This window comes from Psittacula echo, assembly GCF_963264785.1.
Source record: "Psittacula echo genome assembly, chromosome: 30".
NCBI lineage: Eukaryota > Metazoa > Chordata > Aves > Psittaciformes > Psittacidae > Psittacula > Psittacula echo.
In genome coordinates this window covers 471,877-496,448 of record NC_137765.1, presented here as the reverse complement: position 1 = coordinate 496,448, position 24,572 = coordinate 471,877, and the positions used below count along the sequence as shown (strand labels likewise).

At 58.3% G+C, this 24,572-nt stretch overlaps 2 protein-coding genes across 3 annotated transcripts; both read left to right on the top strand.

Annotated features, from left to right (window-relative positions):
• Positions 1–169: 169 nt before the first annotated feature.
• Positions 170–17,820, top strand: PNPLA6 (patatin like domain 6, lysophospholipase). 2 transcript variants are annotated; one of them, XM_080636171.1, is made up of 35 exons: positions 170–210; positions 1,627–1,674; positions 1,758–1,814; positions 2,094–2,178; positions 2,303–2,394; positions 2,488–2,585; positions 2,669–2,809; positions 3,820–3,979; positions 4,506–4,586; positions 4,931–5,059; positions 5,144–5,224; positions 5,321–5,399; positions 5,497–5,580; positions 5,824–5,930; positions 6,721–6,912; positions 7,225–7,302; positions 7,519–7,724; positions 7,821–7,952; positions 8,050–8,173; positions 8,254–8,367; positions 8,596–8,671; positions 8,781–8,921; positions 9,519–9,582; positions 9,658–9,826; positions 9,891–10,073; positions 10,150–10,268; positions 10,343–10,499; positions 11,128–11,244; positions 11,338–11,407; positions 14,751–14,899; positions 15,395–15,547; positions 16,268–16,384; positions 16,670–16,742; positions 17,215–17,324; positions 17,501–17,820. In XM_080636171.1, exons 2-35 carry the CDS (start codon positions 1,636–1,638, stop codon positions 17,567–17,569), a joined length of 3,846 nt encoding a protein of 1,281 aa, XP_080492297.1. In that variant the 5' UTR covers positions 170–210; positions 1,627–1,635; the 3' UTR covers positions 17,570–17,820. The 2 variants fall into 2 exon arrangements, 1 of the variants encoding a protein (XP_080492297.1); XR_013958609.1 differs by lacking the exons at positions 14,751–14,899; positions 15,395–15,547; positions 16,268–16,384; ... (1 more) ...; positions 17,215–17,324; positions 17,501–17,820 and adding an exon at positions 12,587–12,649 and having other exon boundaries at positions 10,343–11,244.
• A 1,521-nt stretch (positions 17,821–19,341) lies between these two features.
• On the top strand, positions 19,342–23,726 carry LOC308231103 (macrophage mannose receptor 1-like). The gene is made up of 7 exons (XM_080636212.1): positions 19,342–19,548; positions 20,026–20,262; positions 20,603–20,659; positions 21,223–21,615; positions 22,350–22,495; positions 23,247–23,356; positions 23,450–23,726. Exons 1-7 carry the CDS (start codon positions 19,485–19,487, stop codon positions 23,574–23,576), a joined length of 1,134 nt encoding a protein of 377 aa, XP_080492338.1. The 5' UTR covers positions 19,342–19,484; the 3' UTR covers positions 23,577–23,726.
• Positions 23,727–24,572: the final 846 nt, after the last annotated feature.

Genomic DNA, 24,572 nt, shown 5'->3' with positions numbered 1-24,572 from the left:
TTCCCCTATGATGACATCATCTTCCCGCGCCACACCCAAGATGGCGCCCCTCAACAACCTGCGCTGTGTCCTCCTCGACCTTCCCAACATGGCGCCGCCGCACCGACACGCCCCCGCACGTAAGACGTCACGGCGAGGGGCGGGGCCGCTTTAAAGGGGGCATGACCTCCGTTAGCGCCGGGGCCGGAGCCGGGCGTGAGGCGGCGGCCGGTGAGGGCCGGGAGGGGGGGCATTAACGCCTATGGGGGGGCATTAACGTCCGTTGGGGGGCAATTAACGCCCGGAGGGGCAGAACCGGCATTAGGGGGGATCCAGAGGGGAATTTGGGGGATGCAGGACCCGTTAAGGGGCCGTATTAAGGGGGGGGGAAATGCAGGCCTATGGGGGGCAATGTCGGCCTGGGGAGTGGGCAATAACATGGGGGGGGCTATAATGGGGAGGAGGCAAAACTGTTGGGGGGGGTAATATTGGAAGGGGCAGCTTTCCCCCCCCCTCCCCCCAATTGCCCTGGATGGGGCAAGAAGAGGCTGGGGATGGGGTAATAAGGGGGGGGGGGCAATAATAGCCACGGGGGGGGTAGTTATTGCTTTGGGGGGGTAAAGGGAGGGCTGAAGGACATGGGGGTGATGGGGCAATAGCAGCCATGGGGGGGCAAAACTGGCCTTGGGGGGGGTGGGGTAAAGGGGGGGTGTTAATATTGCCCCCGGGGGGGGGTAGAACAAGCGGGGGTGGTGATAGTGGAGGGGGGGTGATGGCAGCAATGAGGGGGGTAATTGGCACCTATGGGGCTGTTGTCACCCATGAGGGGGGGCAGTTGTCACCCATGAATGGCGGTTGTCACCTATGGGTGGCTGTTGTCACCCATGGGGGTATCACCAGGCCCCGGTGCTGTTGCCACCTCCCATGGGAGGTGATGGGGGGGGACATGAAGGTGACACAACCAGGGCTGCTGTGATGGGTGACAGGGACAGGGTGGCACAACCATGGGTGACAGGGACAGGGTGACACCACAATGGGTGACAGTAACAGGATGACACTGTGATGCTGACAGGGACAGGGTGACACCACCATGTGTGATAGGGACAGGGTGACACCGTGATGGGCGACAGGAACAGGGTGACACTGATGGTGACAGGGGCAGGGTGGCACCACAATGGGTGACAGGGACAGGGTGACACCATGATGGGTGGCAGGGACAGGGTGACACCGTGATGGTGACAGGGGCAGGGTGACACCGTGATGGGTGACAGGGACAGGGTGACACCGTGATGGGTGGCAGAGACAGGGTGACACCGTGATGGTGTCAGGGACAGGGTGACACCACCATGGGTGACAGGGACAGGGTGACACCACGATGGGTGACACCATTTGGTGGCCTCCACAGGCACTGTCGCAACCACAGTGTTCCTGCCACCTCTTCCTGTCCCCACCATGGAGAGGACACTGAAGTCCCCAAGTGGGGACACTGAAGTCCCCTCCTGGCCCCTTGATGTCACCCTTGGCGGGTCCCTATTGCACCCATCACACAGCAACCCCCAAACCAAAGCCAGCCCTTGGTGGGGTTTCACCCATGTGGAGGTGTCCCTTGGGTGTCCCCAACCCGGTGGCTTTGGGCTCTTTCTGCAGGCTGAGGCCATGGGGCAGAGCGAGTTGGAGCCGCAGGAGGAGGTGGAGGTAGGAGCTGTCCCCGCCATGGACCTGGGGGGGTGACAGCCACCCCCATGGAGTGTCACCAGGGTGTCCCCATGTCCCCGCAGGACGAGTCCGCCATGGCTGCGATGGCCCTGTTCTTCAGTGAGGAGCAGCTCTCCACGGTGAGGGGGCACCAGTGTGTCCCCAAAGGGTGGTGGCAGGTCCCTAATGCTGCTGAGCACCCCTTGAAGGGCCCCAAATGTGTCCCCATGTCCCCTAGGGGATGGTGTCCCCATCCCCAATGCTGCTGAGCTCCCATTGAAGGGCCCCAAACCTGTCCCCAGGTCCCCAAAAGACAATGTTCTGTCCCCCAATGGCTCCATGTCACCGCAGTGGCAGTGCCACCAATCACCCCCCCACTTGTCCCCATGCCCTTGGGGACCCCCCCTGTCCCTCTGCAGGTGCTGGGAGCCTTCCTGGGCTTGACCTTCTTCGCTGCCATCACTGTGGCCACCGTGGTCCTGCTGCGCCGCCTGCGCCTGAAGAGTGAGTGTCCCCCCATGGTGGCCTTGGGGACAGGGAGGTGACAGCATCCCCATTGCTCTGTCCCCACCATGGTGGCCTTGGGAACAGGGAGGTGACAGCGTCCCCGTTGCCCTGTCCCCATCAGTGTCCCCAGGAGCCGTGGAGCAGGAGTCCCCGCGGTACCGCTTCCGCAAGCGGGACAAGATGCTCTTCTACGGCCGCAAGATCATGCGCAAGGTGACATTGAGGTGACCACAAAGGGGGGGGATGTGTGTGCTGGTGGCTTCTTGGTGTCCCCATTGAGTGCCACCTCCATGTCCCCACGCTCAGGTGTCCCAATCCACGTCGTCCCTGATGGACACCACCATCTGCAGCGCCTCGCGCCCGCGCATGAAGAGGAGGCTGAGGATGTTCAACCTGGCCAGGAAGTGAGGAGCCCGCCGGTGCCGTGGGATGGGGACACCAAAGGGGACACCCGGCAATGACCTGGTGCCACCTCCATGTCCCTCAGGTTCCTGCACATGCAGAAGGAGCTGCCGAAGCTGCAGATGAAGGAGCCATCGCCGGTGCTGCTGGAGGCCGACCTGGGCGAGTTCGACACCGGCAGCTCCCACCTGCCCTCCGAGGTGCTCTTCATGCTCAAGAACGTGCGGTAAGGAGCAGGAGAAGGGGATCCAGAGGGAGCAGGAGCCATCCATGGGGTCAGGAACGGGATCCAGAGGGAGCAGGAGCCAGCCATGGGGTCAGGAACGGGATCCAGAGGGAGCAGGAGCCAGCCATGGGGTCAGGAACAGGATTCAGGGGGAGCAGGAGCCAGCCATGGGGTCAGGAACAGGATTCAGGGGGAGCAGGAGCCAGCCATGGGGTCAGGAACGGGATCCAGAGGGAGCAGGAGCCAGCCATGGGGTCAGGAACAGGATTCAGGGGGAGCAGGAGCCAGCCATGGGGTCAGGAATGGGATCCAGAGGGAGCAGGAGCCAGCCATGGGGTCAGGAATGGGATCCAGAGGGAGCAGGAGCCAGCCATGGGGTCAGGAACAGGATCCAGAGGGAGCAGGAGCCAGCCATGGGGTCAGGAACGGGATCTAAGGCGCTTCAGCATCCATCCCTGTGGATCATGAACAGGATCCATCCCTGTGGATCACGATCAGGATCCATCACTGCTGTTAGGAGCAGGATCCAGTGGGACCAGCATCCAGCCCTTGGGGTCAGGATCCAGCCCTGGGGTCAGGATCAGGATCCATCTCTAGGTTCAGGAGCAGGATCCAAGTGGACCAGGATCCAGCCCTGGGGTCACGATCCAGCCCTGAGGGTCAGGAGCGGATTCTAGGGGGCTTCAGGATCCATCTCTGAGGGTCAGGATCCATTGCTATGGGTCAGGATTAGGGTCCAGGTGGACCAGGATCCATCCTTGGGCTCAGGATCCATCCTTGATCCATCCCTGAGGTCAGGATTAGGATCCAAGGGGACCAGGATCCATCCCTGGGGTCAGGAGCAGGATCAAGGGCTCAGGATCCAATCGCTTTGCATGGGGACAGGCTGGACCGCTCCCCTGAAGGATGTTCTTCCCTTCTGCATCCCCATCGCTGTGGTGGCTCCAGGGGAGCAGAGCAGCTCCTGGTGGGCTCTGTGTCACCTCTTGTCCCCATCCTTGTCCCCGCAGGGTGCTGGGTCACTTTGAGAAGCCCTTGTTCCTGGAGCTCTGCAAGCACATGGTGTTCCAGCAGTGCCATCAAGGGGAATACGTCTTCCGGCCGGGACAAGCTGACTCCAGCATCTACGTGCTGCAGGATGGGAAACTGGAGCTGATCCTCACTGAACCGGTGTGGATGGGGGCAGCCAGGAGGTGGCACAGGGAGGGAGGGATAGGGACAGCCAGGGGAAAGGGAGGCGGAGAACGGATGGATGGATGGATGATGGATGGATGGATAGATGGATGATGGATGGATGGATGGATAGATGGATGATGGATGGATGATGAATGGATGATGATGGATGGATGGATGGATGGATGGAAGAAGGATGGATAGATGGATGATGGATGGATGGATGGATGGATGATGGATGGATGGATGGATGGATGGATAGATGGATGGATGGAGGGATGGATGGATGGATGGATGGATGGAAGAAGGATGGATAGATGGATGATGGATGGATGGATGGATGGATGGATGGATGATGGATGGATAGATGGATGGATGGATGGATGGATGGATAGATGGATGGATGGATGGATGGATGGATAGATGGATGGATGGATGGATGGATGGATGGATGGATGGATGGATGGATGGGGACACCAAGGGCATGGAGATGGGAAGAGCAAAGGGAGTTTGTGCCGTGCAGGATGGGAAGGAGACGGTGATGAAGGAGGTGTTCCCTGGGGACAGCGTGCACAGCCTGCTCAGCATTGTCGATGTCCTCACGGTACCGATGCCAGCCATGTCCCTAAGTCCCCTAAACCTGGTCATGGCCATCCCCAACCCCCCTAAGCTTGATTGGGGCCATCCCCAAGCCCTCTAAGCTTGATCATGGTTGTCCCCAAGCCCCCTAAACCTGGTTGTGACCGTCTCCAAGCCTCCTAAGCTTGATAGTGGTTGACTCCAAGTCCCTCCAACCTGACCATAGATGTCCCCAAACCTTCCCAGCCCAGCCATAGCCATCCCCAAGCCCAACCAGCCAAAACCCTGGTGCCACCAGTGAACTTTGCCAGCCCCCAGCTGCCACCATCCCTCATCCATGGCTGAGATGGACCTCGATGTGTCACCTAGGGCCACCAACGTCCATACAAGACAGTGAGTGCCCGGGCAGCAGCAAACTCCACCATCCTCCGGTTGCCAGTTGAAGCTTTCTCAGCCATCTTTGAGAACTACCCCGAGAGCTTGGTGCGGATGGTGCAGGTGGGTCTGGCTTGGTGGGACCCCCATGGGGTTGTCCCCTTGGGGTGCCAGGAGACCACTGATGGCTTCTTCCACCCCCTGTAGATCATCATGGTGCGCCTTCAGCGAGTCACCTTCTTGGCTTTGCACAACTACCTTGGCTTGACCAATGAGCTCTTCAGCCACGTGAGTTCCTCCTCACCATGGGATGGCTCTGAAGAGCCCCAACCCTCCTCATGCTCCCCATTGTAGGACATGCAACCACCAAAGCTCTTCCCACAGCCCAGCCACGCCGCTCGCACCAGCCCAGTCCGCCACGGCAAGCGCGGCCTCGGCCACACGGATGAGGGCCGGGAGCCAGGTAGGAGCTGGGAATGGGGCCCTGGAACCTCTCCCCATGGTGGTACCACCACGATGGGGGGCTCTGCTGCTTGTACTTAGGGTGGTTTCTCATCCAGCTGCTGAGCCGTTGAAAGCCGGAGGCCCAGAGCCCCCCAGGCCGACCATGAGCCGCTGCATCTCCATGCCTGTGGACATTGCTGGTGGGTCAGAGGCTGGGAGAAGGAATTGGGGAGTCCCAAGGTCATGTAGGGCGACCAGGGTTGTAGACCTCTTCCAAACTCATGTGGCCCCCACCCCAGAGCATTCTCCTACCCTGTGTTCTTGCATCTCCCATCCTTGTGCACCCCCATCCTGCCTCTCCCATCCTTGTCCACCCCCATCCTGCATTCCCCATCCAACACCCTTGTCTTGGACACTGGTGACCCCACCTTCACCCATTGCAGGTATCCAGAAGGGTCCTCACTCTGACTTCGACCTGGCCTACGAGCGCGGGCGCATCTCGGTGTCGCTGCAGGAAGACAGGACCAGCGCCTTTCCCACCTTCTCCCGGGTAAAGAGGGTTGGGATAATGGAGGAGAATCCAGTTGGAAGCCCATAGTCAGTGATGTTCTGCAGGAGTTGATACTTCAGGGTCGTCTTCACCTTGTTTCTCAATGATGTGGATGAAGGAATGGGGGAGACAGAGCTGGGGATGGAGATACGGAACTGGGCATGGAGATATGGAATTGGGGATGGAGATACAGAGCTGGGGATGGAGATATGGAGCTGGGATGGAGATATGGAATGGGGCATGGAGATATGGAATGGGGCATGGAGATATGGAATTGAGGATGGAGATACAGAGTTGGGGATGGAGATATGGAGCTGGGGATGGAGGTATGGAGCTGGGGATGGAAATGTGGAACTGGGCATGGAGATATGGAATTGGGGATGGAGATACAGAGTTGGGGATGGATATATGGAATTGGGGATGGAGATATGGAGCTGGGGATGGAGATACAGAGTTGGGGATGGAGATACAGAGCTGGGGATGGAAATATGGAGCTGGGGATGGTGATACAGAGTTGAGGATGGAGATACAGAGCTGGGGATGGAGATACAGAGTTGGGGGAGCAGCTGATCCATCCCTGGTCAGGATCAGGATCCAAGGGGATCTGGAGACACTCCAAACCCACCATGGCCACATTCCTGTGTAACCTGCTGGAGGTGGCCCTGCCTTGGCCTCCCAGATGATCTCCAGAGGTCCCTTCCAATCCTAATGATTGTGTCCACCCAAATCCTTCACCAGCCCCACCAGGGTGACCATGGATGGTGATGGACCTGTCCCATCTCCCTCATAGTCCATCTCCCATGAGCCTAAGGAACGCAAGACGGTGACGTTGGAGGAGCAGCCATCTGGTATCTACCGCTACAGCTATGGCAGGGAGGAGCCCACCCCTATGAACCCTCCCGTGGGACCATACCAGGGCAGCCAGAGCAGCACCATCTTGGAGACTGCCAAGCAAGAGCTGGGCAAGCTCATGAAGCTGGAGGTGAGAGCAGAAACAGCTCCTCTGGGGCTTTGTGGTGGTCCCCCGTGGCTTCACGGTGGTCCTCGTCACTTCATGTTGGTCCTCTCTTGCTTTGTAGTGGTTCATGTTGCTTCATGATGGGTTCTTGTGGTCTTGTGGTGGGTCTTCATCACTTTGTGGTGGCTCCATTCACGTCATGGTGGATCCCCATCACTTCATGGTGGTCCCCTATCTCTTTGGGGTGGTCCTCCATCACTTTGTGGTTGTCCCCATTGCCCCCTGTCTCCTTGCTGTGGTCCCCATCACCTCATGTGATGCTGTTCTTCCTTCTAGGACCCTTCTCTCCTCGATGACCGTGTTCAGCTCTATCACGCCAAGGCTGGGACGGTCATTGCCTGTGAAGGGGAACAGGTTGGTTTGGGTTTTGGGGAGCTGCTCCCGTCACCCTTCTTCTCCATGGGGTGCTCCTCGTCCTACTCCTGCCCTATGGGTGACAGAGGTCAGGAACGATCCCCAGAGCCATCTGGAGGTTGCAAAACACCTTGTGAAGAGAACCAGAAGAAAGGCCCCAAGTGATGCTGAGGATCTCAGGTGGCCTCCAATGGTGATGGGGTGACATCTTGGCAGGACGCGAGCCTCTACTTTGTCATATGTGGCTGCCTGCACGTGTACCAGCAGATGATTGACAAGGCAGAACATGTCTTCCTCTTCTTGACCCAACCTGGAGAGATGGTGGGACAACTGGGCGTGCTCACTGGTGAGCCCCTCATCTACACCATCAAGGCCAACCGTGACTGCACCTTCCTCAAGATGTCCAAGATGGATTTCTACGAGTGAGTGGAGGAGCTTTGGGGGCAAAGGGTTGATTCCAAAGGGGATTCTCAAGGTGGTATCTCTTGGGGGTCCCCCCAACTGCTCTTGGCCTATAGCATCATGCGAGAGCAGCCCAGCGTGGTGCTGACCGTTGCCCACATCGTGGTGGCCCGTATGTCCCCCTTCGTGCGCCAGATGGACTTTGCCATTGACTGGATGGCAGTGGAGGCCGGGCGGGCGCTCTACAGGTGGGTACCAAGGGATGGGTGCCCACCTCACCTTGGGGAGCACCACGTTGGCATGGGGCTGAGGTCCTGAGCTCCACACACTGGTGGTGTCCCCCAGGCAGGGTGACAAGTCAGACTGTACCTACATCGTGCTCAATGGGCGCCTCCGCTCCGTCATCCAGAAGGGCAGTGGCAAGAAGGAGCTGGTTGGGGAGTATGGCCGTGCAGACCTCATCGGGGTGGTGAGAGCCATGGCAGGGCTGTGGGGTGGCCACCGTGGACGTCTGGATGGTGCATCATGGCCACGTGTCTTCTACTGCAGGTGGAAGCCCTCACCCGGCAGCCTCGTGCCACCACGGTCCATGCGGTGCGGGACTCGGAGCTGGCCAAGCTGCCTGAGGGCACCTTGAACAACATCAAGCGCAGATACCCCCAGGTACCTCCAGATCCTCCATCCTGGGGTCTTCACCCTCTTCCTATGGAAGGAGAATGTCCATGTGTCCCTTCCAGCCAGCAGAGGTCCTCAATGGGTGTCCCTCTCTGAGGTGGTGGTGGTGGCACCCAAAAAAGCACATGGGACACTAGTTCAGGGTCCAGCTTAGGAAGCCCTGCCAGGTCTGATGACTCCATGGGGCTGATGCCATCCCCATCCTGGCTCCTGCAGGTTGTCACCCGCCTCATCCACCTCCTGAGTCAGAAGATCTTGGGAAACCTGCAGCAGCTCCGCGCGCCCTTTGCAAGTAGGTCCTAAAGGGACTGGGGACAACAAGGTGGCTTCTCCAGGGCTGGTGGCCATCTTCAGAGCAGCGCATGGAAGGTGTCCACCTCCCTGTGGTCCTGTCTATGTAGGCTCTGGCTTGGGCATGGCCTCCAGCTCGGAGCCCATCAACCCCACCAGCAACCTCTCGACGGTGGCAGTGCTGCCGGTGTGTGACAGTGTCCCCGCCGTGGCCTTCTCGCTGGAGCTCAAGCACGCTCTTGATGCCATCGGTGAGTGCCAGTGCAGTGGTGACCACAGCATGGTGGTGACCACAATTGCATAGCACAATGATGACCATGGCATGGTTGTGACCACAGCCCCATGGCAGTGATGATGACCACAGCATGGTGGTGACCACAGCCCCATGGCATGGTACCATCCATGACCTGGTGACCACAGCCCCTTGACATGATGATGACCACAGCATGGTTGTGACCACAGCCCCATGGCATGGTTGCTATCATGACCTAATGACCACAACCCCATGGGCATGCTGGCAACCACAGGATGATGGTGACCACAACCCCATGGCAATGATGATGACCACAGCATGGTGCTGACCACAACCCCATGGCATGGTACCATCCATGAACTGGTGACCACAGCACCATGGCACAGTGGTGACCACAGCATGGTTGCAACCACAATCTCATGGCACAATGGTGACTATGATACGGTGGTGACCACAGCCCCATGGGCATGATGATGACCACAGCATGATGGTGACTACAGCCCCATGGCATGGTAGCATCCATGACCTGGTGACAACAGCCCCATGGCACAATGGTGACCACAGCATGGTGGTGACCATGTCCCACCTCTTCCAGGTCCCACTTTGCTCCTCACCAGCGACGTCCTCCGTATCAACCTGGGCTACTTGGCGCTGGACAGGTAACTCCCATTGGGAGGACCATCAGCAGCGACCCACCATCACCGTGCCACCTGCTGACCCCTCCATCTCGGCAGCATCCAGGAGTACCGCCTCTCGGGGTGGTTGGCACAGCAGGAGGACAGCCACCGCATTGTCCTCTACCTGACCGACTCCACCTTGACCTCCTGGACCGTGCGGTGCATACGTCAGGCTGACTGCATCCTCATTGTAGGGATGGGTGACCAAGAGCCAATGGTGGGAAAGGTGAGCTTGAGGAGGTAGGAGGTGGTGGGACCCCATGGCAGTGGGTGGCTGATGGCTTCTACAGCTGGAGCAGATGCTAGAGAACACGGCAGTGCGGGCTCTGAAGCAGTTGGTTCTCCTCCACCGCGAGGGTGGTCCCGGCCCTTCCCGCACCGTTGAGTGGCTCAACATGCGCAGTTGGTGCTCGGGTCACCTCCACATCAGGTGTCCCAAGCATATCTTCACGCGGCGGAACCCGGCCAGGCTGGTACGTGTGTGTGTCCTAGAGGTGGCCTTGGTGGTCCACCTCTCTCATTGGCACCCAATGGCCATCGCATCCACAGCAGGAGACATATGAGAAGTTGTATAAGAGGAAGGCCGACATCCACAGCGACTTCTCCCGCCTGGCGCGGGTCCTCACCGGCAACACCATCGCCCTCGTCCTGGGTGGTGGCGGAGCCAGGTCGGTGCCACACCAAGGATGGGACTCGGTGGCGTGCGGAGGTCCCCATCTCATCCATCCTCCTCTTTGCCCAGGGGCTGCTCCCACATCGGGGTGATCAAGGCGATGGAGGAGTCGGGGATCCCCATTGACATGGTTGGTGGCACCTCCATCGGTGCCTTCATCGGGGCGCTCTACGCTGAGGAGCGCTGTGCTGACAGCACCAGGCAGCGGGCGCGGGAGTGGGCCAAGGTGGGTGCCAGGGCATGGCCCCACCACAGAGAAGGACCTTCCTGCCGGGGGAAGTGTCTCTTTCCTCCTGTTCCTCTTCCTCTTCTTCCTGTGTCTTCTCCTTCCTCTTATTCCTCCTCCTTCGCCTTCTCTCCTTATTCTAACTCCGTCTCTTCCTCCTCCTTCTCCTCTACCTTGTTCCTCATCTTCTTCTCTCCTTATTCTTCTTCCTCCCCCTTTTCTTCTTACTCTTCTTTCTTCCACCTCCTTTCCTCTTTCTTTCCTCCTTCCCTTCTTCTCTTCTCCTTCTCCCTCCTCATCCTTTTTACCTCCTGCTTTTCTTCTCCTCCTTCTCTTCCCTTGTTCTTCCCTTGTTCTCTTCCTTCTCCTTCTCTCTTCCTCCTCTTCTTGTCCTTCTTTCTCCTTTCTTCCTTCTTTCTACTTCTTTCTCCCCTTTCTTCTTCCTTCTCTCGTCCTCCTCCTCTTCTTCTCCTTCTTCCTCTTTCTCCATCTCTCTTCTTCCTTCTCTTCTCCTTCTCCTCCTTCTTTCCTTCTCCTTTCTCCCTCTTTCTATCTCCTCCTTCTTTCTTCTCTCTTCCTTCTTTCCTCCTCCTTCTCTCTCCTTTCTCTCCTCCTCCTCCTCCTCCAGTGCATGAACTCAGTGTTTGCGACTGTCCTGGACCTCACCTACCCCATCACCTCCATGTTTTCGGGCTCAGCCTTCAATGACAGCATCAACAAGGTTTTCCAGGACAAGCAGATTGAGGTGGGTCACCCCCCCATGGTGAGGGTCCTGAGCAGCTCCTCACCCACCCCACAGTGTCCCCACAGTGTCACCCACCCCATCTTGTCCCCACAGGACCTGTGGCTGCCTTACTTCAACGTCACAACCGACATCACGGCCTCCACCATGCGGGTGCACACGGATGGTAAGGACTCCATGGAGAAATTCTCTGGTGCTACCACAGCCCCCTTTGTGGGGACCTTCCTCACCAGCACCCCAAAACGTGTCGCTGCTCCATGGGGGAAGGTTTGCCATGTCCCAAGGAGAAGACACATCCTGGTCCAGCCAGGAAAGGGCTTGGAGGGCTCCTGGTGAGTCCAGGCAGTGCTGGCTTCCAACAGAATCAATCAGGTTGGAGAAGACCTTTAAGCATCATCAAGCCCAACCTGGTCACCCCCCCAGGCTCAGCTCCCAGTGAGGGTCTGCCTGTGCCTGGTGGGGTTGGGAGCAGAAGTGGGGGGTGAAGCTTCACCCTGACACCTCGAGCATGTGTGTGTCTCCTCTAACATAGCTGCTCACCACTAACCCCATAACCCACGCTCACAGCATGAGCAGCATGGGCATGATGTGGTGGTGGTGGGGTCAATGTGGTGGTGGGGATGATGTGGTGGTGATGGGGATGATGTGGTGGTGATGGGGATGATGTGGTGGTGATGGGGATGATGTGGTGGTGATGGGGATGATGTGGTGGTGATGGGGATGATGTGGTGATGGGGATGATGTTGTGGTGATGGGGATGATGTGGTGGTGATGGGGATGATGTGGTGATGGGGATGATGTGGTGGTGATGGGGATGATGTGGTGATGGGGATGATGTGGTGGTGATGGGGATGATGTGGTGGTGATGGGGATGATGTGGTGGTGATGGGGATGATGTGGTGGTAATGGGGATGATGTGGTGGTGATGGGGATGATGTGGTGGTAATGGGGATGATGTGGTGATGGGGATGATGTGGTGGTGATGGGGATGATGTGGTGGTGATGGGGATGATGTGGTGGTGGTGGGGACATCGCGGTGGTGGTGGGGACATCGCGGTGGTGGTGGGACACAGTGGTGGCTGCCCCTCCTCCTTGCCTGGTGTTGGAGCTCACCTGGGACATTGAGCCATCCACGAGGCTGCCTGTGGTGGCTTCCCAGAGCAGCCTTGCTCTTGCTCTGCCTGTTCCTCTGGCTTCTAATGCCAACTAATCCCTGCTCACCACCCCTAACCAGCATCTCCGTCCTTCCCCCATCCTGGCTGGCTTGGTTCTGGGGCTCCAAACCTCCTTGGTCACCTACTGCTGGGGCCTCCATGGCCATGACCATGTCCTCTCCCTCCGGCAGGCAGCCTTTGGCGCTACGTCCGAGCCAGTACCTCTTACACCCCCTACCTGCCTCCTCTCTGCGACCCCAAGGACAGCCACTGGCTCGTGGATGGCTGCTATGTTAACAATGTCCCAGGTCAGCATCTCCCTCACCGGGACCACCAACCCCTCCAAGAACCCACCTCCCAAACCCATGTCCCATCCCAAGTTGAGCTTTACCAACAGCCAAAGTCAAGGACGCGCAGTTGGGTTCCTCTACCACCCATGGGTGCCCCCATGGGCTGTAGACGTCCCTGGGCAGGGGCGAGGGGCAGCCCCAAGGAGGGGTCTCAGGTGGGTTGTGCTCATTGGGTTTGTTCCTGCTGGCGTAGGCTCGCTCTGGCGCTACGTGCGAGCCAGCATGACCCTTTCTGGGTACCTGCCACCACTCTGTGACCCCAAGGATGGCAACTTACTGATGGATGGTGGTTACATCAACAACCTGCCAGGCAAGTAGCAGCTCCACACCATCACCGTCACTCTGGCCTGGCCTTGGAGGTGGTGGCGAGTGGCTGGGTGGGGGCTACGTGGCCACCATGAGGTGGGTTCTCAATGGTTGGAGATGGTGAGGTTGGAGTTGGGACATCTGGCTTGGTTTTGCATCTTCCTGATGGTTTCGTTGTTGGCGTCTTCATGTGCCTCCATCTGGCAGCATCTCTTGGTGTTCTCCATAGGGAATCATGGAATGGATTGGGTTGGAAGGGACCTTGAAGCTCATCCAATTCCATGGGCAGGGACACCTTCCACTAGAGGAGGTTGCTCCAAGCCCCATCCAACCTGGCCTTGAGCACTGCCAGGGATGGGGCATCCACAGCTTCTCTGGGCACCTTGTGCCAGTGTCCCACCACCTTTCATGTTGCATCATCTCTTGGTGTCCTCCCTATCTGGTGGCTTCTCATCTTCATGCTTCTTCACACACAAGATGCAGGCCTTCATCTTGCAGCATCCTTGGTATCCTCAGCACTTCCAGAGCATCCTCATGTTCCTTTGATGCCAACCGCCTGCATCATCCTCTTCTTGGCATTGGGTGTTCTCTGAGGGTATCTCTGTTCTCCTGCAGGCCACCTCCCTCCATCCTGCACCAGCTTCAGTGCTCTCAGCATTGGGTGTCCTCCTGGGGCACCTTCATGCTCCATCACGTGCAAAGCCACGTTTGTCCATCTCTCATTGTCCTCTCTTGATGGTCTCAGCTCCTCCTTGAGCTTCTCCATCCTCCTTCACCTGCAAGACACCTCCATGTATTTTCTACCAGCTCTTGGTGTCCTTGGCACCAGGTGCCCTCTCAGGATGTTGTCATCCTCCTTCATGTGCAGGTGACCTTCCTCCATCCTGCACCATGTTTTGGTGTCTTTGGTCAAAGCCACCTTCCTCCATCCTGCATCATCGTCTCTTGGTGGCCCCAGCACCTTCATCTCCCTTCTTATCCAAATGACCTCCTTCCATCTTGAATCATCACTTCTTGACGTCCTCAGCACCAGGCATCCTCCTGGAGCATCTCCAACCTCCTCCATGTTCAAGCCATCTCCGTCCACCTCCCATCATCTCCTGATGTCCTCCTGGAGCATCTCCATGGTGATGCAAACCACCTTCCTTCACATCCCATCATCACTTCTTGACATCCTCAGCACCAGGCATCCTCCTGCAGCATCTCCAACCTCTTCCATGTTTAAGCCATCTCCATCCACCTCCCATCATCTCCTGATGTCCTCCTGGAACATCTCCATGGTGATGCAAACCACCTTTCTTCACGTCCCATCGTCACCTCTTGATGTCCTCAGCACCAGGCATCCTCCTGCAGCATCTCCAACCTCCTCCATGTTCAGACCATCCCCATACACCTCCTGTCATCTGCTGACGTCCTCCTGGGGCACCTCCATGCTCCTTTGCATCCCACCACAGACACTGCCGCTTGCCTGTGCCCTCTCTTTGCCCCATCACCGCTGCCCATTGGCGCGTCCTACCAATGGGCTCCTACCACCACCTCTGGCACCCAATGGGACACTGCTTCTCCCACCATGAGCCCCAGTGTGGCTTTGGCCTCATGGACCATCCCTGCTCCATTCATGGCACCAGCTCTCACCATGGGCTCAGAGCAGGGCTTGACCATGATGCTGTTGACCCAGCTTCTTCTCTTCTACCCACAGCTGACATCGCCCGCAGCATGGGGGCCAAGACTGTGGTGGCCATCGACGTGGGAAGCCAGGACGAGACGGACCTGTGCAACTATGGGGACACTTTGTCTGGCTGGTGGCTCCTCTGGAAGCGCCTCAACCCCTGGGCTGAGAAGGTCAAGGTGAGGATGGGTGGAAGGGGCAAGGTGGGGTTGGGTGGAAGGGGCAAGGGAGGTTGAGTGGAAGGGTCAAGGTGAGGATGTGTTGAAGGGTCAAGGTGAGGATGGGTGGAAGGGTCAAGGTGAGGATGGGTGGAAGGGTCAAAGTGGGGTTGGGTGGAAGGGTCAAGGTGGGGTTGGGTGGAAGGGGCAAGGTGGGGTTGGGTGGAAGGGGCAAGGTGGGGTTGGGTGGAAGGGGCAAGGGAGGTTGAGTGGAAGGGTCAAGGTGAGGATGTGTTGAAGGGTCAAGGTGAGGATGGGTGGAAGGGTCAAGGTGAGGATGGGTGGAAGGGTCAAGGTGAGGATGGGTGGAAGGGTCAAAGTGGGGTTGGGTGGAAGGGTCAAGGTGGGGTTGGGTGGAAGGGTCAAGGTGAGGATGGGTGGATGGGTGAAGAGGAGGTTGGATGGAAGGGTCAAGGTGAGGCCCATGGGATGCTGGTGAGCTCCTCACCCTTGTAGGTGCCCGACATGGCCGAGATCCAGTCCCGCCTGGCCTACGTGTCCTGCGTGCGGCAGCTCGAGGTGGTGAAGTCCAGCTCCTACTGCCAGTACATCCGGCCCCCCATCGACAGCTTCAAGACCATGGACTTTGGCAAGTTCGATGAGATCTATGTGAGTTGAGGGGGGGAGAAGGTCACTGGGGTGGCCTGGACCAGCTTCACGCCATCAATCGGGTGCTCCAAGCCATGGGTTGGGGTTCTTCAGCCATCAGTTGGGTGTCCTGGGCAATCATTTGGGTGTCCTGGGCCATCAGTTGGGTGTCCTTGGCCATCAGTTGGGTGTCCTGGGCCATCAGTTGGGTGTCCTTGGCCACCAGTTGGGTGTCTTCGGCCACCAGCTGGGTGTCCTTGCCCATCAGTTGGGTGTCCTGGGCCATCAGTTGGGTGTCCTTGGCCATCAGTTGGGTGTCCTGGGCCATCAGTTGGGTGTCCTGGGCTATCATTTGGGTGCCTGGGCCATCATTTGGGTGTCCTAGGCCATCAGTTGGGTGTCCTGGGCCATCAGTTGGGTGTCCTTGGCCATCAGTTGGGTGTCCTGGGCCATCAGTTGGGTGTCCTAGGCTATCATTTGGGTGCCTGGGCCATCATTTGGGTGTCCTAGGCCATCAGTTGGGTGTCCTGGGCCATCAGTTCGGTGTCCTGGACCAGCAGTTGGGTGTCCTGGACCATCAGTTGGGTGTCTTTGGCCATCATTTGGGTGCCTGGACCATCATTTGTGTGTCCTGGACCACCAGTTGGGTGTCTTCGGCCACCAGCTGGGTGTCCTTGCCCATCAGTTGGGTGTCTGGGCTGTCCTTCCGGGTTCTCCAGCTTCTGTGGCCACCCCCTGCAGGAAGTTGGGTACCACCATGGCAAGATGGTCTTCGACCACTGGAGCCAGTACGACATCATTGAGAAGATGGTGAAGGACCGGCGATGGGCCGACTTCTGCGACATCGAGCGCGTGGACGTGAGCATGGGGGGACACCAGCTCCTGGGGGGTGGTGGCACCCTGGGGACACCCTGGACCTGGCACCTTGGCTTTAAGGGGTTTCCCTTCTCCTGGTCCCTCCCCAGCATCTTTCTGTCCCCTTGGTCCATCTCAGGTGCCCCTCAGCATCCCGGTCCCCTTGTGGTCCCTCTCCATCACCCTCCCCATCATCCTTGTGTCCTCCTCCTGTCACCTTCTCCTCTCCTCCCTCTTCCACCCTCATGCATGGGGGGGGCTCTTTGGGGTCCCTTTGTCCCCCTGTAGGTGCTCAAGACTCACTTCATTGACCTGGCTGAGATGGTGTCCCGCATCGAGCCAGCGCAGCCCTGCGCCGAAGGTGAGCTGGGAATGGGGCTCCCCATCCTTATCCCAGTCCTGATCCTGATCCCCATCCAGATCCTGATCCCAATCCCAATCCTGATCCCAGTCCCAGTCCTGATCCTGATCCCCATCCCAAACCTGATCCCCATCCTGAAACTGATCCCAATCCCGATCCTGATCCCAGTCCTGATTCCAATCCCGATCCCAGTCTTGATCCTGATCCCCATCCCGATGCTGATCCCAGTCCTGATCCTGATCCCAATCCCGACCCTGATCCCAATTCCAATCCTGATCCCAGTCCCTATCTCAACCCTGATCCCAATCCCAATCCTGATCCCAGTCCTGATCCTGATCCCAGTCCCGACCCCGATCCCAGTCCCGACCCTGATCCCTGTCCTGATCCTGGTCTCAGTCCTGATCCCAATCCCAACCTGATCCCGATCCCAATCCAGTCCCAATCCCAACCCTCTCCTTGTGCCCCCCCCCAGAGGAATCTGATGACGTCACAGACTATGAGGACGAGGAACTGGACCCCCCCCGGGATGAGCAGGATGTGGCCGCCCCTTCGGAACGGGCCAGCACCGGCGCCACGGGGGCTGTGAGTGCCATGGGGGGGCCTCAGAATGGGCTGCACCTGGGCTGGGGGGGCCTAAAGGGTGCCCTGAGCCTGAGCATGGTCCCAAATGGGCCCATGGGTGCTCCCCTGTCCCCATCCCGTGTCCCCGTCCCGTGTCCCCATCCCCTGTCCCCATCCCATATCCCATCTATTCCCAGATGGAGGAGGAGAATTCCCTTCGGCACCGCTCGAGCCAGCCCCAGAACCCCTCTGCACCCCAGATGTGACCCCAAAGAGCCCCGGAGCCGCCACTACCTCCCCCCGCAGGGGCCTCCCTGTTTCCATTGCCCCTTCACAGTACTTTCCCACTCATCCCGGTTCATCCCAAAGCCGGGAGGGGGGCACGGGGGGCTCCAGGATCCCCCTTTCCCTCTCTCCTGCACTGTTGCACTGGGCCAAGCCCCTCTCCATGGAGGGGGGGTTTGGTGCTCTCCATGGTCCTGATCCTGTGGGGTTTTTTTTACTCCATTGTTGTTATTTACCACCAAAAGCGGTTGAAAAGTTCCGTTTTTAATCAATCCTTGAGATTATTAATTAAAAGGAAGCCGTTGGGGCTCAACCTGTGGCTCGGGATTGGGATCTGATGGGGATCGGTTTGGGATGCAATGGGGCTTGAGTTTGGGATCCAGGGGGGCTCAGCCCATGGCTCACATCATCCAGTGGGACTTGGATGGGGATGTCATGAGGCTTGGGTTTGCCATCCAATGGGGCTTGGATTGGGATCCAAAGGGGATCAGGATGGGGATCCAGTGCGGCTTGGTTTGGGATGCAGTGGGGCTCAGCCCATGGCTCACATCAACCAGTGGGGCTTGGATGGGGATCTGATGAGGCTTGGGTTTGGCATCCAATGGGGCTTGGCATCCAATGGAGATCAGGATGGGAATCCAGTGGGGCTTGGATGGGGATCTGATGAGGCTTGGGTTTGGCATCCAATGGGGCTTGGGTTTGGGATCCAGTGGGGATCAGGATGGGGATACAGTAGGGTTTGGATTGATATCCAGTGGGGCTTGGTTTGGAATGCAATGAGGCTCAGCCCATGCCTCACATCATCCAATGGGGCTTGGATCCGATGGGGATTGGGATCCAATGGAGCTCGGGATTTGGATCCAGTTGGGATTGGGATCCAGTGGGGCTTGGATTGGGGTCAGTGGTTCTTTTCTGCACTGATGCTCTGGATGAGGGGATGGAGGGCACCCAAGTGACACCAGGTTGGTTGGGAACCTGTAGCTGCTGGAGGGGCTCCATATGGATCTGGAACCATGGGATGAGGTTCAGCCCCAAACCCCCACTTGGGCCACACCAGCCCCATTGCAGCGCTGGTTTTCCTCATGGAAAAGGAGCTGCGGGTGCGGATTGATGGAGCTGGGAGCCAAGAATTCCAGCACCATCCTGGCCTGGAGCAGCACCGGTGCAGGGCCAGGACGGGGCTGGGCTCTGCTCCCAAGGGATGGGACAAGAGGAAACGGCCCCAAGCGGCTCCAGGGGAGGGGGGCAGCCCCGGTACCGGCTCCTCCCTGGGTCCCCAATGGCTTCTCCCCGTTCCCGGTGTCCCCATTCCAGGTATTCCCGATCCTTCCTCTCCCCTCCGCTCGTGGTTATGGCGCCGCCTGGCGGCCGCGCTGCACCGCGGGAACATCCCGGGATTGGGAGGTGGGAGAGGGGACACTGGATCGATGGGGACCGTGATGGGACATCCGGTAGCACCATGGACACCCGGCACCACCATGGGACACCCAGCACCACAATGGGACACCCAGTGTGTCCATGGGACACCCATTGCCCCCCCAGCACACCCGACCTCACACCCATCACCGGATGCAGTGAGCTGGGTGCTGGTGGGTGCTGATAGCACCCGGCTCTTCCTGCATGGGGGGGAATGGCATCAGGACACCCTGGGGAGAAGGACACTCTGGGGACAAGGACAACCTGAGGACAGGGACACCATGGGCAGTGCCATGGGTGCATCCTGATTAGAGGGACACTGGGGCCTTCACCAGCACCCATGGTGCTGAGCCAAGCTTTAGGGTGCTGGGGGGCCCCTTTGAGGCCCATCCCTGGGGTGAGGGCACATCCGGCCCCCCCCAGCACCACTTCCCACAGGGTTTATCAGTGGTGACACTCATTGGGGACACCACAGGGACCATGTACGGCAACGTGGAGCCCAGCCAGGGGCAAAAGTGGGTGCCAGGACCTGGCAAGGGGGAAGGTAGGGAGCACCCTTGGGTGCTGGGTGTGCTTGGGGGGGGGGGGGGAGCCCAGCAGCCCCATTGTCCTTAATGGACATCCCAATGTCCCTTTTGGGGTCTTACTTTGTTCCCATGAGCAGGGGTGGTGGCAAGAAAGGGGGGTCCCCATCTCCATCCCTGGTACCCAATGGCTGTCCTTGGGGTACCCAAAGAGGGATCCTCAAGAGGGGTCCCCGGAGGGGTGGTGGCACCAAAGGGGACCCCCCCATTCCCACCCTTAGGGTGTCCCCATCTCCATACCTGGCATCCAAGGAGGTTGTCCATGGTGGGGGGGTGTTGGTGGCCCCCAGTGTCCAAGGAGGTGAATGGTGACACCGATGGAGACTCCAGATCCCACCCTTGGAGCATCCTCATGCTCTAAGGGATGCTGGTGGCACTGGGTAGGGGATGACCCCCCAGCTGCCCCCCACTGCCCCACAGCACCTTGTGCCCCACAGAGGAGAACCCCTACGAGCCCCTGGACCCTCTTGAGGTCACCCCAAGCCAGAAGCATGTGCCAGAGCCAGCATGGACAAGGGCAGAGCCATCATCACCAAGCCCAAAGACAACCCGTCCCGTGTCCCCAGCTCCATCCAAGGGCTGCTCCAAAGGGAAGCTGGTGCTGGTGGCCACCGTGGCCCTGGGGGTCTCGGTGCTGATGAACATCCTCTTCCTCACCATCGGCTCACGGCACAGTGAGTAGTGATGGTCCATAGGGATTGGGGAGCCCCATGGGAATCATGGAATGGGTTGGGTTGGAAGGGAGCTTAAGGTTATCCTGCCATGGGCAAGGACACCTTCCACTAGAGCAGGTTGCTCCAACCTGGCCTTGGACACTGCGAGGGATGGGGCACCCAATCCTGCTCCATCCAACCCATCCCAGTGTCCCACCACCTTCTCAGGGAAGAACTTCCTATGATTGGGAATTGCTATGATTGGGGTCTCTAGGGGGGGTTCTGGGTGCTCAGCACCCCTCCACACCAGCCCTGCTGTAGACACGGTGACAGGGTGACCATGTCCCTGTGTCCCCATCAGTTGCAGCCCTGACGGCGGAGCTGGAGGCAGAGAAGGCGAAGGCGATGCCGAATGTGGGTGCGTGTCCATGGCATGTGTGTTCCCCCCTTCCCTCCTTCTCCATGGATGTGTCCTCAATCCCTGGGTATCATGGATTCATGGAATGGTTTGGGTTGGAAAAGACCTTAAGATTCAGTTCCAATGTGGAAGGGACACCTTGGAGCAGGTTGCTCCATGCTCTGTGTCCAACCTGGCCTTGAACAGGGATGCTTCATCCAGACCTTTTCCATCCAACCCATCCCAGTGTCCCACCACCCTCCCAGGGAAGAACTTCCTTATCTCCAACCTGAACTTCCCTGTTTCAGTTTGAACCCATCACCATTGTCCTATCCCTGATGAAATTCCCTCTCCACATCCCTGGAGCCCCCTTCAGACCCTGGAAGCTGCTCTGAGGTCTCCATGCAGCTCCTCCAGCCCCAATGTCCTCAGCTTGGCTCCATACGGGAACTGCCCCAGCCCCTGCTCGTCCTCCTCTGGCCTTGCTCCCTAGAGGACACCAGAGCTGGATGCAGCATCCCAGTGGGATCTCACCAGGGCAAAGGGGCAGGATCCATTCCTTGGACCTTCTCTTACCTTCCCAGCCTCCCGTTCCTTCCTGCTCTACAACGAAGACCACCGCAAGTGCATTGAGGCCGACGGGCACCAGTTGACGGCGACCACGTGCCGGCCCGGTGCTGCTTCCCAACGCTTCCAATGGCTCCAAGGGGGCCGGTTGTGGGGCTGGCAGAGCCAGCGCTGTGTCACAGCCACCCGTGGCCAAACCTTGGCCCTGGTGAGGCTGGAGCCGTGCCGGGATGATGGCAAGCTGCAGCGTTGGGAATGCCGGGATGGAGGGCTGCTGGCGCTGGCTGGATATGACCTCTACTTCAACTATGGCAACAACCAGCAGCGCACGGTGATGCTCTACACCGGGGACGGGCCGTGGAGCCGCTGGGTGGTCCAGGGGAGCAAGGATGACGTCTGCTCCCGCTCCTGTAGGTCCCAGCATCCTTCATCCCAAGGATAGCCCTAAACTGGCATGGATATGGCTTAAGCTAAAGGCAGGCTGTAGCAGGGCGCTGGACCTGAGCTGACCCTTTTAGGGTGGTTTAACCTAACCTAAACCAAGCTCAAACCCTAATGGAGGATTTAACCTAATCCTAATCCAGTTATAACCGTAAATAGATAGGATTTAACCAAATGCTAACCTAGTTAAAACCCCAAATAGGATTTAACCTAATCCTAACCCACTTTAAACCCTAAATAGATAGGATTTAACCTAATCCTAACCTAGTTAAAACTCCAAATAGGATTTAACCTAATCCTAACCCAGTTAGAAGCCTAAATAGACAGGATTTAGCCTAATTCTAACCCAGCTAGAACCCTAAATAGACAAGATTTAACCCAATTCTAACCCAGTTTAAACGCTAAATAGGATTTAACCTAATCCTAACCCAGTTTAAACCCTAAAGAGATAAAATTTAACCTAATCCTAACCCAGTTAGAACTCTAAATAGACAGGATTTAACCTAATCCTAACCCACTTTAAACCCTAATGGGACCCCAAGCCAGTCCTAAACCTTAATCTATAGGATTTAACCCAAAGCCCAGCAGGGCTCTAACCCAGGGGGGATGCTCAGGGTTGTGTCCCTGGCCAGGGCCGTGTTACGGGCTCTTGCAGCTCCCTTTGGGGGGGGTGACCCCACTTTTCTGTGCCCCCGTCCCGCAGGCTGTCCCCCTTGCTCCAAAGGGTGGCTCCACTTCCGGAATTCCTGCTATTTGTACTCCAAGACAGCCGCTTCCTGGGAGAACGCCCAGCGCTTCTGCTCGCTCCTAGGGGCTCAGCTCCTGGAGGTGGATGGGCCTGAAGAGAAGGTGAGGGGCACAGCCAGGAAGGGGGGTATTGGGAAGGGGCAGGGAAGCCTCAGGTGAAGCCCTACAAGGAACACTATGATAGGTTTGGGGTGACCTCACCTTAAGCTCTACCTAAACTTTACACCCTAGAGCCTACAATTAAGCCCAACCTCATTCCTAATCTGAGCCATCAATCTCATAGCGACCCAAATCCATCTGAAACCTCTTTCTAATCCATCCCTAACCCTAAAATCCCTAAACTTAAGCCTAATCCTAACCATAACCCCAGACCTACCCCTAAGACTGACCTTAAACCTGTCCTCAACCACAACCCCAACCTCATTATCTGTAATTGTAATCCTATCCTAAACCTAACTCTGCATGTACTCATAGGACTCAACCTAACCCCAAGGTAGCCCAAACCCCAACAGGGCTTTAACCCAGCCCTAACCCTGCCTATATAGGACTTAAGCTAACCCTAAGATCCTTCAGACCCCAATGAGGCTCTAGCCCAGCCCTAACTCTAAATACATAGGGCTTAAGTCAACCCTAAGATCCTCCATGAGGTTCTAACTCAGCCCTAACCCTGACTATACAGGACTTAAACCAGTCCTAGGATAGCCGAGACCCCAATGAGCCCCCCTACCCCCAGGCAGAGGCTGTGCCAGTGCTGAGGGCTGTTATGGCATCAGGTCCTACCTGGTGTCCCCTTGCTGTCCCCAAGGGCTTTGCGGGGGGCTGTGCCATGGGGTGACACCGCCTTTGCCCCCAGGATCACATCCGGACCATGCTGCAAAGCTCCTCCTGGCTCGGCATCCGGGATGAAGAGGTGGAAGGGACCTGGAAGCGAGCCAACGGGTCCATCTTGTCCTGGGAAAGCAGGTAGAGCCCTATGGGTGCTGGGGACAACGGGATGGGGTTTGGGGGGCCAGGGACACCCCTAAAGTGTCCTGATCCCCCCCTCTTTTGTCACAGCTCTTGGCACAGGAGCGAGCCCAATGGTGGGCGCCAGGAGAACTGTGCAGCAGTGAGGGAGGATGCTCTGTGGTACGATTACCCCTGCACCAGCCAGCTCCCATGGGTGTGCGAGGGGCACCCCTAAACGGGGCACCCCAAAACTACCCCCGTCCAGCACCCCCTTGGTGATGAGGGGCTCCCATCGGCACCCGTCTGCTTGCCACATCCCCCCTGCAGCGCTCCGGGTGCAGCCTCCGCCTTCCAGCACATTCCTTTGGGATGCACGGATGGATCTGCAGGGAAAAGGGGGGGGGGCCAGGGTGGGATTGGGGTGGGGGGGGCTGTCCCTGCGGAGCAATAAACACATGTGAAGAGTGAGGCCCTGCTCTGGGCATGGGGGGCGCCCATGGTGAGGGGGTGAAGGGGGGGGGGGTGGGTTTGGGGGGCCCCTGGGGGGAGCAGTGGGTGCTTATGATACCCCCCAAATACCGCCCAGGGCTCCCCAAATACCCCACAGAGACCCCTAAATCACCCCCAGGCTCCCAAATATCCCTTTGAGCTCCCGAAATACCCCCCATTTACCCCCCCCCGACCCCCAAATACCCCCTTGAGCCCCCTAAATCCCCCCAGGTCCCTAAATACCCCCCAGCTCCCCGCCAAATACCCCCATGAGACCCCTAAATCCCCCCCAGGCCCCCAAACACCCTCCAGGCCCCCCAAACACTACATTGAGCCCCCCAAATACCCCCTCAGATCCCCAAATATGCCTCATGTCCCCACAAATACCCCTTGAGCCCCCTAAATACCCCCCCCCCGGACCCCCAAATACCCCTTAGGTCCCCCCAAACACCCCATTGAGCCCCCTAAATCCCCTCCAGACCCCAAACACTCCCAGAACCCCCCCAAATACCGCCTTGAGCCCCCTAAATCCCCTCCCAAACCCCAAATACCCCCCTAGCCCCCCCCAATACCCCTTTGAGCCCCCTAAATACCCCCCTGGACCCCCAAATACCCCTTAGGTCCCCTCAAACACCCCCTTGAGCCCCCTAAATACCCCCCAGACCCCATTTAGGCCCCCCCAAATACCCCCTTGAGCCCCTTAAATGCCCCCCCCGGACCCCCAAACCTTCCTAAATACCCC